This window comes from Lycium ferocissimum, chromosome 10 (assembly GCF_029784015.1).
Source record: "Lycium ferocissimum isolate CSIRO_LF1 chromosome 10, AGI_CSIRO_Lferr_CH_V1, whole genome shotgun sequence".
Lineage (NCBI taxonomy): Eukaryota > Viridiplantae > Streptophyta > Magnoliopsida > Solanales > Solanaceae > Lycium > Lycium ferocissimum.
The window spans coordinates 43,996,246-44,010,648 of record NC_081351.1 but is presented as its reverse complement, the minus strand read 5'-3'; the positions used below and the strand labels follow the sequence as shown (position 1 = coordinate 44,010,648).

At 35.1% G+C, this 14,403-nt stretch overlaps 2 protein-coding genes across 4 annotated transcripts; both read right to left on the bottom strand.

Moving 5' to 3' along the window:
- Positions 1–1,231: 1,231 nt before the first annotated feature.
- Positions 1,232–5,723, bottom strand: LOC132034006 (chaperone protein dnaJ 10). The gene is made up of 10 exons (XM_059424211.1): positions 5,463–5,723; positions 4,620–4,679; positions 4,435–4,517; positions 3,988–4,141; positions 3,644–3,773; positions 3,005–3,163; positions 2,755–2,933; positions 2,576–2,656; positions 2,182–2,316; positions 1,232–1,566 (listed from the first exon to the last, which is right to left on the bottom strand). Exons 1-10 carry the CDS (start codon positions 5,547–5,549, stop codon positions 1,483–1,485), a joined length of 1,152 nt encoding a protein of 383 aa, XP_059280194.1. The 5' UTR covers positions 5,550–5,723; the 3' UTR covers positions 1,232–1,482.
- A 979-nt stretch (positions 5,724–6,702) lies between these two features.
- Positions 6,703–9,891, bottom strand: LOC132034005 (F-box/kelch-repeat protein At3g23880-like). Of its 3 annotated transcripts, XM_059424209.1 has the most exons (3): positions 9,739–9,888; positions 8,949–8,977; positions 6,703–8,152 (listed from the first exon to the last, which is right to left on the bottom strand). In XM_059424209.1, the coding sequence occupies exon 3, from the start codon at positions 8,131–8,133 to the stop codon at positions 6,907–6,909; it is 1,227 nt and encodes a 408-aa protein (XP_059280192.1). In that variant the 5' UTR covers positions 8,134–8,152; positions 8,949–8,977; positions 9,739–9,888; the 3' UTR covers positions 6,703–6,906. The 3 variants fall into 3 exon arrangements, with proteins under 3 accessions (XP_059280192.1, XP_059280191.1, XP_059280190.1); XM_059424208.1 differs by lacking the exon at positions 8,949–8,977 and having other exon boundaries at positions 6,703–8,228; positions 9,739–9,891; XM_059424207.1 differs by lacking the exon at positions 8,949–8,977 and having other exon boundaries at positions 9,739–9,887.
- Between the last annotated feature and the right edge of the window lie 4,512 nt (positions 9,892–14,403).

The window sequence follows — 14,403 nt, the reverse complement described above, 5'->3', positions numbered from 1 at the left end:
AAATATAACTCAATTCCGCCGTGCTATGTGAGATCAATTGAATTGCGATGGGCAATAAAGAAGTATTCGCTATTTTTAAATTTCTCATGTGTACAAATAGATATTTCTTGTAAAAAAAAAAAAAACACAGAGAAACTAAAAAAATATTTAAGGGTTATAAAACTACTTGATTGGGAAGAAAGCATATTAAGTTACACATAGAAAGGTTGATGACACAGAAAACAATGGAATGGTGTGTCATTGAACTTAAGACATCACTAGCTCAATAATTAAACATAGGGGTGTACAAAGTAAACCGACAAATCGCACCAAACCGATAAATCGAGTCAAATCGAGAAAAAAATTCGATTAGTGGTTTGGTTTGACTTAGTTTGGTGTTGAGAAAAAAAACCTGATCATAATTGGTTTGGTTTGGTTTTAACTAAAAAAAGTCAAACCGAACCAAATCAACCCGACATTACATGTATTCAATTTTTAAAATATTTTATACATAAAAATATTTATTTGTAATGGAATTTATAGATATTTCTTTTATTTTTTCGTAGTTTTTTTTTTATCTATTATCATATTATTCAAGCTTGAATTTATAATTTTGAATGTCAATAAGTTTTATATCCTATGGATATTTGTAACTCAAATAAAGTTCAAACCAAAACAAGCTCAACACTAATGCTAACAAAAGAAATTCAATTTACCACTAGGAATGACAATAATGTTGGATATCTATTCTTTAGTTTTGCATAATTAGTTTAGAGAGTAAAAATACATAACTTAAGTTTTTTTTTTCTTTTTCATGTAACTAATACTTATTAGCCGTGCTTATTTTAGCATGACTTAGTATTTTTAGATTATGGTCATTTTCTTTATTGCTTGTGAATTAGCAGTATTTATTTTAACCGATTTTATTAGTTTTTGTTGAATATTTTAATACAAACGTTATCACTCTTCCACATTTGTGTATTTTTAACTAAAGAAACACCTTAATAATATAGTTGTATCTTACTAGGACAGAAATAATTGAAGTAAAAGTTATATGTATTGTATCAAGACTATTCCGAAGAAAAAAAAAACCGAGAAAACCGAATAACTCGAGAAAACCCAAGGTTGAAAAACCCGAATTTTATTGGTTTGGTTTGGTGTATAAATTTTAAAACCCGACGCAATTGGTTTGATTTGGTGTTTAAAAAATCCGAACCAACCCGTTCCATGTACACCCCTTTAAACATTCAAGTTTTTACGAGGAAAATCTTTTGTTGTATAAACATTTAAAACAAACATTTCATTACAGATTGCAAAATGGCAATAAGTGTTTTTCCAATTACAGACAAGCTGAACAAATCATGGCTTACGCCTCTCTGAGTTTTCCAATTATCAACTGCAACATTATGTGACACTGGTTAATCATGAATATTGTATTGCAAGCTGAATATGACTAGCATCTCTTTGATGACACTTCCTTCTGAATTGTCAAAGATGATACATTTATGACTTGCCTTTGTAAACAATCTCTTCATCATCCACATCAAATGCTGGATTACACAGGCATCTAAAGAGTCTACCAATTCCCTACATCATACACAAAAAAAGAAAACAAAAAAAAGATAGAAGTTAGGGACAAAACATTTACCACTTCAAAACTTGTAAAATGTGGCAATCAAGATGTTACATGTATCCGATACTTGAACAATTAAGATCGCCTCGTCTTAGCTATTTTGTACATCAACTTTTGTGAATCAATTCTTTAAAATATGGGACAAAATAATAAAATTAAGGGGAAAAACAAACTACTACAATTGTCCACAGTAGTTCTTTTTGAATGGATATCCAAGGCAGCATCAAGCCCAGCAGAGCGAAGAAAAAGGGAATGTTTTCTTAATGGGAACAAAGAAGTGTTTATAGCCATAACATAAAAATGACTGCTAATTAAGGAAGACGTTAAGACTAATCACTTTTAACCAATGCTCTAGCTTTACTTTTAAGCAATTTTTTGGCGTGAAGCTTTCCGACAACACTACTTACTCCAGTAGGTTAGTAAGCTACCGCTTCCAGTTTCCTTCAAGGATAGCTAATTGTTTTAAAAAGTACATAAATAGATTCTATCTATTCATGGAAATATTTTCAATTAATAGAAATTTTCTTTTAAGTGATAAATGAAGGAGTAAATGGAAGCAAAAAGTGAACCTGTGTGAGTAGAGGAGTTCTATAATTTAGTGTTCTTGGTGAGTCTTCCTCATCATCACTGCTATCTGAACTGGTTTCCTCAGCATTTATATCACCTATTGTCTTCTTTTTTGATGTTCCAACACACTTCTCCCTCTGCGGAATAAAAAGGAGACATGAAGCATAATTAAATACAAAACAGTCTTATACATGAAAGTGCAAAAACTTAAGTAGGCTGAATTAGTTGAAAGTGCAAAAACTTAAGTAGGCTGAATTAGTTAACTTAATAATAACATAATTTCCTGTCTGAGACTATTAGTATTCGAAAGTTGAGAGTACACGACGATTGGAAGACAACAAGCAGGCTGATATTTGACACTTTTGGACTTTGTAAAGAAGAGATGCTTAATCCTACCTCAAATATTTTGCCCAAAATCTTTAAAGCCATCGCTCGTTTCTTGAGTTCTTCCTTCTTCACGTTGCCATCTTGTAACACCTGAAATATTACTCAGAAGTAACTCACGTGAAGAAAAAAATAAGAGCTTGGATAAACAACGTACTGATATGAGAGGGATATTTTGAATCAAGGCTTACCAGTTGGCAGACATGTAAAAGAGTTACTTCGATGTCTACAACATTTAGTTTCCACAACGAATTCATTAATGTTTCTCTGTTTAATCTTAGATGGGATTCAACGTCGTTTTCAGGGCCACTACCATCCATTTTAAACTGGCGACGAACATCTTCTTGAAGTTGCAGCAGTTGAAAAGCACCTAATATACATTTTAGTCCACATTAAGATACAGATAGAGGGGGATTCTTCAGTGAAATGAAGAAAGTGTACCTTTTGCTGCTGTAAGCTGTGATTTCCAGAAGTGACCTTTGTTGCGTACCCACTCGGCCACAAATGGAACTCCCAAGTAAATTGCTTTCTTTCCAAGCTCTTGGGCTGCCTGTCTTGTGTATATGTATCCAATTGTTTGAAGAATCTCAGCTCCAAATGCTGTTAACAGAAAAAGAAAACAACACATATGTCAAGGTGGAGAAATTTTTCAGAGAATCGGAAACTGTGCCACTTAAAAACTGCTCAACATAAGTACATAAAGTCATTGAGCAACTCAATGGAACCAAAAGTTAGGGAAATGAAGAAGTTGCAAGAAATAACCTTTAGCATAAAAAAATTTATACTTATGAAGTGTGTTGAATTTTTCGTTGCTTTAAATGTGTCTTTATTTCTTGAGTAGTTTTAAAGTTTGATATAAAGGAATGGAAAGGAGAGTAGATGGCAGGGATTAATAAGATTTTACTACTTCATTTCCTTTTTTCCCTATCTAACCAATCAATCTTTAAATGTCAGGTTCTTATTAAGAATTTTTTTGATTTAGCTCTCTTCTAAGCTCAGACAAAGCGAACGGCCTTCAAATTGAGAATTCAAATTGAAAGAAATCAGTAGAAGAAACACAAGAGAAAGTTGTCAGGTGACCTGCTTGTGAAAGCCGTTCAGCTTCAGATTCTATACGACGTATAAATCCCACTCTGTCACCACGAACGTACTGTTGCAGAAAATCTTTGAGTATTCTAGCAAGCTTTTCTTCCCTTTCCTTTTGGACAACCTTCATAACATAGTCCCATTATAGTGAATCAACTGAAAATAGGTAATATGTGAACTAAAGAAAACAAGAGATGTTCCTTTTTCTTTTGTAACATTTAATCCTGGTAAGAGATTTCAAACATATCTTAATTTTCTTGACAGATTTTCACAAAGAAACTGCCAAAAAGCAGAGACATATATAATTTGGATGTTACTGAACTTTCAGACATACTTGCCTTGAGTTTATCATGGACCTTTTCAGGGTTGTCATTTTCGCTGACTAATTCAGAGGACGCCATTGATGCCACAGATAGATGTCCAATGTAATCTTCAAAAAGTTCGCTCCCAAAAAGGAGTGCAAACACAGCAGTTGGATCAAGCATAGTTTCCCTACAAAGAGGACATCAAATTTAGTATTGAAGGTAATAGAGGAAACATCTTTTTTCATATAAATTTGTGAATCGGCAAAGTACTTGCATTTTCTTTAATGATGCATTTATCATCTTAAAAATGCCTAGAGGCATTCAATAGAAGGTTGAGATGTACAAAATGGTAGAATCAATAAGCCATATAAAGTCTTTGCACCCATGAATAGCCAAATCTTTTGCATGACTTAAAAATCCAGAAATCTGAACCTAAAACAGGCCTTTTTTCTAGGCTAGAAGCAATTGTAAAAAGATTACCTGGAGACACCGGACTTTCCATTTTGATCATATACATTTCTTTGCACTGGATCACTCAAAACCTGATATGCCTCCCCTAATTCCTGTTTGTTACAATTTAAAACATCAAAAACAATAAATAGATAATTTTTGCCTAGATTTTCCAGAAAAGTAAACATAAAATAAATAACAAGTAATGTGGTTGCCTGAAATCTTTGTGCAGCAAGAGGATCATCTGGATTTTTATCAGGGTGAACTTGCCTGGCCTGCATCACAACATAAAAATACAGATTTCCAATATCATTCAACAAACACAAGAAATTGTTCTTTTCGTTTCTTTGGTTGAAAAAACTGGAGCTTTTTTCAGAATAACAGAGACCAAATCCCCACATTACCAAATCCAGAAGCTAAATTTCGCTCTTGTTTAATGCAGTCTATATTCAGCTAATACTTAAAAACTCTCACATATCCTGTTTAAAAGATTCCCATACTAATTTGGAACTTCTTAAGTGCTTTATCTAAACTGCATTAAATTGAACACCAAACAATTCGCTTCAACAGATCAGAAAGGATGTGACACTTTCCACTACCATTTGTACTTCAAATCAAATTAAAGTTGGTGCATTATTTTGCCAAACCAAATACACCTTCATTTCACAAACATACCATGAGTTATAATACTTGGATCCACTTATCAAATGTACATGGCTCGTTTGGTACAAGGGATAAGGATAAATAATCCGGGATTATATTTGAGATGAATTTATCCCATGTTTGGTTGGGATAAAATGGTGGTATAGCTAATCCCGGGATGAGTTATCCCAGGATTGTAGTGTTATTTTATCCCTATAGGAGGGTGGAATAACTAATCCTGCGATAACTAATCCTAGGATAAGTTATCCTGGGATAACTTGTTTCCTACCAAAACGACCCTGTTCAGATGAAACTTAAACCACAACAAACGAAACAAATCAACCCCATCACTCAACAAAGCTACACAAAATTCAAACATAAAAATAAAAAAAAAATAAAGAAAGAAGTTTAAAAACCTTGAGATAATAGGCCTTGCGGATTTCCTCTTCAGATGCTAAAGGACTTACACCAAGAACATCATAATACTCAGTTTCTTTCACCATTTTCTTTTCTTTTCCGAAATCCCAAATAACAAAAACTACTCCTTTACCTGTATCAGTACTCAAAAAAGAAAAAGAAAAAAAGCAAAAGCTCACAAATTCTATGATCAAGAAAACTTGTAAAAAAAAGTAGAAGAATGAAAAAAGAAGAGGGTGGGGGTGAGGTGTTTTAGGGGGGTGGGGTGGGGTATGATAAAAAGAGTGTCACAGAATAAGAGAGTCGCTCCACGAGACAAAGCTGCCTTTCCAGTTCTGATTAAGGAATTAACTAATAGCTTTCTGTAAGCTTTTCGCGGGAGAAAAACAGTATTTTAACTGTCACTTTGAGGCTTTGATCATTTTATCAACTATCTTTTGAAACTTCACTTTTTGGTTGATGGGCTGTGGGCTTTTTTGCTTTTCTTTAATGGCCTTATTTTTCTCAAGATTGGGGGCCCATTTAAATTTTTTTGGTGGAGTTTTGGACCCACCATGTCCAATTGTCTAGTCACTAACTGCAGTGAATAACAAGCAGGATGTTTCATGCAAAATTTAGTAGTTGGCATTCCCTCCTAAGGGGTGGTTTGGTTTAGAAACAAGTTACGCAGGGAATGTAACTAAAGAAAGTAGTGTGCAACTAGTGATTCAGAGATTGTAATGTAAAGATTACTTTCATCAGGCGTTTGGTTCTTTGTAGGGCAAAAAAATGTACGATTATTTTAAACATAATAAATCTGAAAGGTATTGATGATGGGTTTGAGAAAAAAGACAAGAATAAAGCGATAGCAAAATTTTATACTATGATTGTTTCATTGTATACCTCAAACAAAACGAGTCATAAAAGTTAAGAAGCGAGATACAAAAGCATTGCAATTGAAGAAATGCCGGTAGAAAATGTCATATCCCCTTATTTGACTTATTTGGCGCAAACCTGAATTGGTCAAATTAATGAGTTTCAAATACAGAAAACCGCAAAAAAAATAATAGTAAAGCCATATTGACAAAAATAATTAACCTTTGGGATTTCCTTTATGGTTTTCTTTCTTTTTTGGTGAATACCATCTTCTATCATGAACTTTCTCAAGTGACCAACATATAGATATAGATATAGATTCAGAGCATTTAAAAATGTCTAGTCCAAAGGCAATGCCCCTTGACAGACAAAACAAGTAGAGGCTAGAGCAAATAAATCATTCAATACAATACAAGAATGACTTATCCAAGCAATTTTAAGTTTCAAACACAATGTTACAAGGAGGTAAGATAGAGCTAATGTCACAATATTACAGGTAATTCGGTTTTTTCTGTTTTCTGGTTTCTGTTACTACAAAATCCGAGTCCAATTAAAAAACAAATATTTAAGTCCATCATCCCAAACCACTTAATCCGAGTCATCAGAGGTTTGTGGATCTATTGGCAGGATATGGAAGAAGTGTTCAATTTGCTCGACTGCATTATCTTGGCCCTGACTTTCATTTCCTCTCTTTATTGGAGCTAGGCTCTCCTTGTAATTGAAAACCCAACAACCAGCAATGCTAAGGTCCAGCTGAAATCCAAGATCTGTGACTTCTCTTGTTATAGGGTCATATAGCACCAGCTGTGAAGTTTCATTGATTTCGAAAACCATTTTATCATTCTCCCAGATGTTGCGAGGCCAATGAGCATCTATATGAGGTTGAACAGTAAGAACTTTGGACCAACTGCCCTCCTCTTGGTTCATTATCCACACATCATATATGGATGTCATTGGTTTACCAGGGTCACCGGCTAACATAGCAAGTGAGCCACCACGCAATGTGAGGGCGCCCCAATGTTTACTCGGAATATTTGGGCCTTGCATCTCCCCAAACTGTTCAGTACCCATGTCAAATGAGCGTATGCTGTAGATCTCATCTAGGCCCCTAGAAAGCCAATAATAAACCCCATTGAGAGAAGTGGCGTCAAGGGGCGCAGATAAGGTACAACTGGAAGGGATTTCAGTTGTTAGGTTCTTCCATGAGTTGTTGCATGAGGAATACACACAGGCAAAGACACAAGGGTAAACTCCCTGTCCATCTTCATCCCAGAATACTCGAATCCATACAACCTTATAATCTTGAGTCAACAGGTCAAACCCTAATCCGAATTTATGATCATGGTCCGAGAAGAAGTCCTCAATATCAAAAGGTGCAGGAGGCAGAGGCCGGAACTCTCTGGAGGCAGGATTCCACAAACCCAAGTGGACATCTCCATAAAACTTTTTCTGCACCAAGAATAAGCCATCAACTGGGCCAGCAACACACGTGAAATCAGAGACCCTAGGAAGATGAAGGAGAGTTTTTTGTTCAGGGGTTACACCTGGAACTATTTTTTCAGGGAACAAGGAAAATACAACAGACTTAACGGGCACGTGTCCTTCATGTGCTACTTTCAAGTTACAGACGAGGAGACGGGCACGATTGTTTTTGTGATGAAAATGCTTTTCTATGAAACTCGGACTTTTGATGAGAGCATACCAATGCTTGCACACACATTTGAAACGCAAGAGTGATTCCACAGGCAACCTCAGTAGAATATCCAATATTAGATCTTCTGGGAAAGGACGACGATCATCCATAATGGTGGTCATTTTCTCCAAAATCTTTTACCTGGAAATATAAGCAGGTCTCAGGTTCAGAATAAACAGAATGACACAACCTACAAACATATTGAAAGAGAACAGATCTGCAACACAACCAAAAGAGGAGACAAATTTACTAACACCAACGGATACAAAAGAGAGTACACAACACAAAAGAGAGTACAAAATTAGAATAATTAAATACTCTATTATCCCAAAAACCCTAAGAGAATAACCTCACAAGATCACTCCAAGAAAGGATTCACACAAGTGTTTCCCAACACAACTCTGTGTCGAAGAAGACAAACTCAACAAATTCTTCTCAAATTGATGTGTTTCAGATGAGGAGAAGTGTCCTCCTTATATAGGGGCAAAACTTGGCCTCCAAGTTGGTTACCTATTACAAAGGTCCAACACATACATTTTTAATTAACCCAAAAACATGGCCACATTACAAATAGAACACAAAGTGCAATAAAAGAAATCAAGCAGCAGCATTACCATGTGACCAAACTTAGAAAAAGGGGAGGTTACACATTTGGCTCGGCCAAAACTATTTCCATCCACTAGCCAATATACATATTTTATGTGTACATTATACATCTGCAGACTTTTTTTTTTTTTTCCCGATAGGTGGTTATTTATGTCAGTTTCCCTAGAAAAATGGACAGATGAGAATTCATAGAAGACTAGTAAAGAACTAGCCATTTGCTTTTCTAGTCTTTTCATTAGCGAAACAATTATATTTTCCCTCCACATCTCAACTTAGCATAGACAACCATTTTGCAGGTAATATAAGGAGCATGAAACAGTAAAATAGACACCCTTTTGGACTAACATCAATCCACAACACTTGGAAATGGAACAAGTTTAACTTCATTAGCACAACTTGCAAATAATCCTAGCAACTGAAAATTGAAAGATGCTAAAAATGATAAAGATAGCAACTTATATGCTTCTTCATTTTTTAGTTATAACAAAATGACCTAGATAAGCACCTATAGGGATTTCGGAACCTCGTTTAAGAAGCATGAAGTAGGATGAGGTAAACTTGCAAATATTTCTAACTGAAAACTGAAGTATGTAAATAATGGTCAAAAGGGGAAAGGTGGGATCTAATTTAAGAGCAAAAGCATTACCATTAGTGCAGAACTAAGGGCGGATGGAGGTGCTTTCGGCACAGACTGTAAATTTATGTGTAAAATTCACTAAAATCCTACTCCCTCTGTCCCAATATATACGAAGGTTTATTAGTTTGGTGAGTCAAATAACTTTTTTCTTGGCTCAATTTTAAACATAGATTGTTCGAGTAATTTATAATAAAATTTATATATTTAAAAATTACATAATATAAGTAATACATAATATATGAAAAAAAGTTAGAGAAATACTTAATAAAAAAAGAGTTGTTTGACTCCCAAAAGAGGAGATAAGAACTCATATAATAATTTCAATGCCAAGAATGGTTGAATTATAAAATTTAAATCCTCAATTCGCCTTCGAGTAAGGATACAAAAACCATAACAGAAAACAAGCAGCAAAACCCAATATTACCATATAGGACAAATTCAAAACAAAAAGAAGAAAACATATAGAAAGAAATTGAAATCTAACCTTATAAGCTGATGAAGACAGAGAAATGAGATGGTATCTCCTTCCTTCTTGGTTACACACACAGGTACAAGATTGATTGAGTGGTGTCGAAGGTAGGTGGTACTTAGACTTGACTATTTGTCAGTTTCCTCTGGTGCCACACTTATTGTCATTTTATACACTGTATGATCCCTTTTATTAAAATTTTAAGTAGGCGCTTGGCCATGAAAATCCAATATTTTTCACTTTATTTGGTATTTTGAAGTTGGAGTTAAAGATAGAGTTGTGTTTGGTTATAGTAAAATTGTGTTTGGTCATAGTTTTTGGAAAGAATATTTGATTATTTGAATGTATTGAAAGTGAAAAATAAGTTTTTGTTGTTTTTCAAATTCTAAATATAACTTCAAGTTCTATTTGAAATTTTTATGATCAAACATCATAAAGTGAAAAAAGTGAAAAAATATTCCAAAAAAACGTGAATAATTCTCATGGACAAACGGGCCCTTATGGAAAAGGGTCATATTTTCCATTGTATTAAAAAAATAAATTATATTTATCCTTCCTTATACTATTTTCATATATTTGTTTTATCATCCAATTTTAGAGTCATATTTGTCCCTCATCAGTTAAATTTAATGTTTCCACCTAAATTTTCCTATGTGACACATCTTTATTCAATTAAATCTACTCACCTATTTAAACTCTTTTAACCCGCTAGTCTGACCCGATCCACAAAAAAAAAAAAATAACCATTTTCTTTTCTTTGTCCTAATAACCAGCACCGGGTGGCTGCTCGCGATTTTGAAACATCAATTTTCTAATAAGAATAATATCCTGTTTGGTCAAATTACTAAAATCAGCTTATTTTGAAAAGTATTTTTTTTTTCAAAAGTGCTTTTTAAAAAAGTACTTTTGGAGAAAAACAGTTTGTGCTTAGCCAATTAATTTAAAAAGCACTTTTGAGCAACAATTAATGTTTGACTAAATTCTTAAAAAGTGATTTTAAGTGTATTTTTCTCAAAAGTGTTTTTGGGCAGAAGCTTTTTTTTTTTTAAAAAGCTAAAAAACAGGTAAGTCACTATTTTCTCTTAAAAACGACCAAATCCTCATTTGTTTTAAAATAAATACTTTTGAGGAAAAATAAGCTTAGACAAACAGGCTATAAATCTTCAGGAGCTAGCGATGTAGACGTCAAGTGTGAATGCTAATAAATACTATAATAAAAAATTTAAAATTAATGCAAAAGTACATCAAAAATGGAAGGAAATAAAGGATATAACATCTAGCGTGGCTTAGTTGAAACTGAAAATTGAAGAGTCCAAGTACGAACGAACGCGAGCTCCCGTGATGCGGAGATGTTTATAACAAGAGCCTTGCAGCTTATTGTATATTGGTACAAAACTACAAATTCAATATCAGTGTCCTCACCTCTTATTTTTTTTCCTTCGTTACGATCACTGTGCCAATTGCCATCATATAAGGAAAACATAGTTAGGCTAACTTCTTTGGCATATTCTTCAAAAGAATAGGAGTAATGGACTGGACATTTCGGATTAATTAGATGATTATGATTATGCCAAGTGCTGGAATTAGATTTAATTGGGGAAAAATAAAAGTCACATAGGTGCCATATAGGTAATTTTATGTGGGGACATGGGATTTAACGGAGCTGGGGTAAATATGACTTTTTTAAAAGTACAAGGTAAAATATATCAAAAAAGTATAACGAAGGATAAATATAGCTTATTTGTGAAAGTACAAGAGCAAATTCAAGAACTATTCATGTCTAAAATCGGGATTCGAGGCGAATTGCAGTCGCTCCGCTAGAGTGACGGAATAAGGTCGCCAAAAGCATGAGCAGTCGTGGTTGAAGCTTGGCTCTGGCTGATAGGCTATCGCCTATTGATAAGCTTAGATACAGTGAAGTGCTTACCATGCACGACGGAAAGGGCCTTTGCCATTTGAGCCGATTTTTTACCGCTGTACATTTTTTATGTCACCTCCCTAGGTTAGTGCTTCTTATAGTAAAGCACCACTACAATGCTATAATAGTGCTAGCTTTTGTATTCTTTTACCGGAAATAGTATCTTATGAGGGTATTAGATTCCGGATGAAAATAATTCTAATTGATGCAATCAATTGAAATCGCAATGGAAAATGTTAATGTCACACCCCGATCTTACTAGGGTGTGATGGGCACCCGACCCCATATTCGGAGCCGAGCGAACCTGCTGACTCTTATTATACATATGAACTTATAAATCGGTTAGAAATGAATACATAGAAATTTTTTTTTTGTTTCATAAGTAAAATCTGACATCATATAAGACTCGAGACACGAAACATAATAGCATATCGGCTGCTGAAGCCGCTTACAAACTGACAACCCAATACCCACGATGCATGCCGTTCGCAAAGTCTCTAACTCCCGAACAAATCATCATGGCACATATACTCGACTCGCAAAGACTTTCCGGGACAAGTTTGAGCCTACTCGCTCGCCGGAACATCTTCTATGCTATAGTCGGCTCTCCTCGGGTGTGCACCGCGTACGAAACGCGACCCCGAAGAAGAGGGGTCGACGAGCTATGTACCGAGCATGTAAGGCGTGTATAGCAACATAGTAGGAGATATAAGCATGAACCATAAAGAGATATTACATCATGAGGTAAAAGGATGACCTGTACATATGAACATTATCTGTATAGAAACATAGAACATGTCATAGGATAACCGAGTAACCTGTGCATACGAGGGCCCCATGGGGGCGGATGCCATGCATGCTTGTTTTTCCCTTTTTTAAAAAAATATTTCTTTTCATAGGCATAGAAAATAGAATTTATGTCATATCATGTTAAATCATAGTATATCATAGTATCATAGCATATCATGGTGTACCATAGTATCATAGCGTGTCATAGTGTATCATAGTATCATAGTATATCATAGTGTATCATAGTATCATAGCACCGAACAAACCGCGTCGGCTGCCCACATTGCGCCGAAATACTCCGACAGCCCGTAAATCCCGCGTCCGGATGATAAGCCGGCCCGACCAGTGGCAATGAAACATAGTTCCCTTCCCATTTTCCATGTATCCCTTCCCCCACCCCATGTACATATACATATTGCATATACATAGGTCATAGAAGCATGCGGAGCCCAAGAAAACCATGTATCCATCGGAGTGACGTAAGGTCGGAAACCTCCGATTATATTATGGAATAACTATGAAGGGCGCTTGCCTCACCTTGAAGGACGATTAATATAAGGCGAGACTATCAATGAGAGTAATATCATGAGAAAATATAAAACAGGATCATAAGGCATCGTTTCATATACTTGGAATTCTTAAAGAAAAACATTATTCATGAGTAGAATTGAGAATTCAAGAAATAGCTTAACGTTCTCATCTCGTCATTGGAATCATAGACTTGGAACCTTTAATCATAGAATCATCGTGGTCATAGTTATCATGTAAACATTTTCTTCCTTGACATCCTCCCTGGCGTTGTAAAACATGTTCATCGTCGTTGTTGTAAAACTTACTTTGCCATAAACCTTTGTTCTGGGAAAATACGAGCACTTTGGAAAACATTTACTAGCTATCGGAAGAAAAGAATCGTGCTTTGGAATCAATGGATTTGTTAAAACGACTATTATTTAGTCGTCGGAATAATAACCAAAAGCTTTTCCTTAACTATAGAATGAAAATAAGCCACATGGGACGAGGGAGAGAATTCGGGAATAGTGGGCCCACCTCGAGTCGGTGAGGTGGCGTATCAAATTTGCGTATATTACAATTCATGACGTCACTTGTGAGGATCTTAGGGTAATCGGGTCCTATTTGTGTAAGTTCTGGATGTTTAGGAAGTTTTTCCGACATTTCACGCGAGTTCTAATTCAATTCTACTGAATGAATAGTAGTTAATTACAATCTCGATTTCCGGGAAAGGAATTGTCCCCGAGGCCCGTGTTCAAACCTATTGCATCTAAGACATGCCAAGAAAGAAAAGCGTGAAGCCTTACATACCTCTTTTCCGCTCCTTCTCGCTACTCCAAATCCAAGTTGCAAATCCGCCAGAATCTACAATTTGGTCATGTTCACCAAACATTGATTAGAGCTTTTAGGAATCCAATCTTGAATGCACATTTGTCTACAAAAATTTCGGCAGCATTTCCCCTGTAAATGCGCCATCCCACCAAGTTCAACTTGGCCAATTTCAATCAACAACAACCCGGGAATTTAACCCGGCCAAACTATCAACAACACCAACAATCTTACCAACAATATTCCATTCATATTCAATTCAATTCAAATAATCCATTCCAATTCAATTCAATTCCACTCTATTCAATTCAATTCGCACAACACATACACTACCCAAATTCCTTCAAGTTCAACAAGAATAACTACAACACATTAACAATATCATTCATGCAAATACAAGAAATCACACTAACACCACACCAACTCCTTCCATAACCCACAAACAATCTCAACTTCATTCCTAGCCATTAAATTCTCATTTTTCATCATGGAATCCACAACGACATCAACTAGTACATCAAATGAAATTAATTCATCATAGCTTACCAAACAACACCATTTTCGGCCACAACAATAACACATAGATTTTCATGAATTTTCGTTCATTTCTATACATTACGATAACAACCAAACTA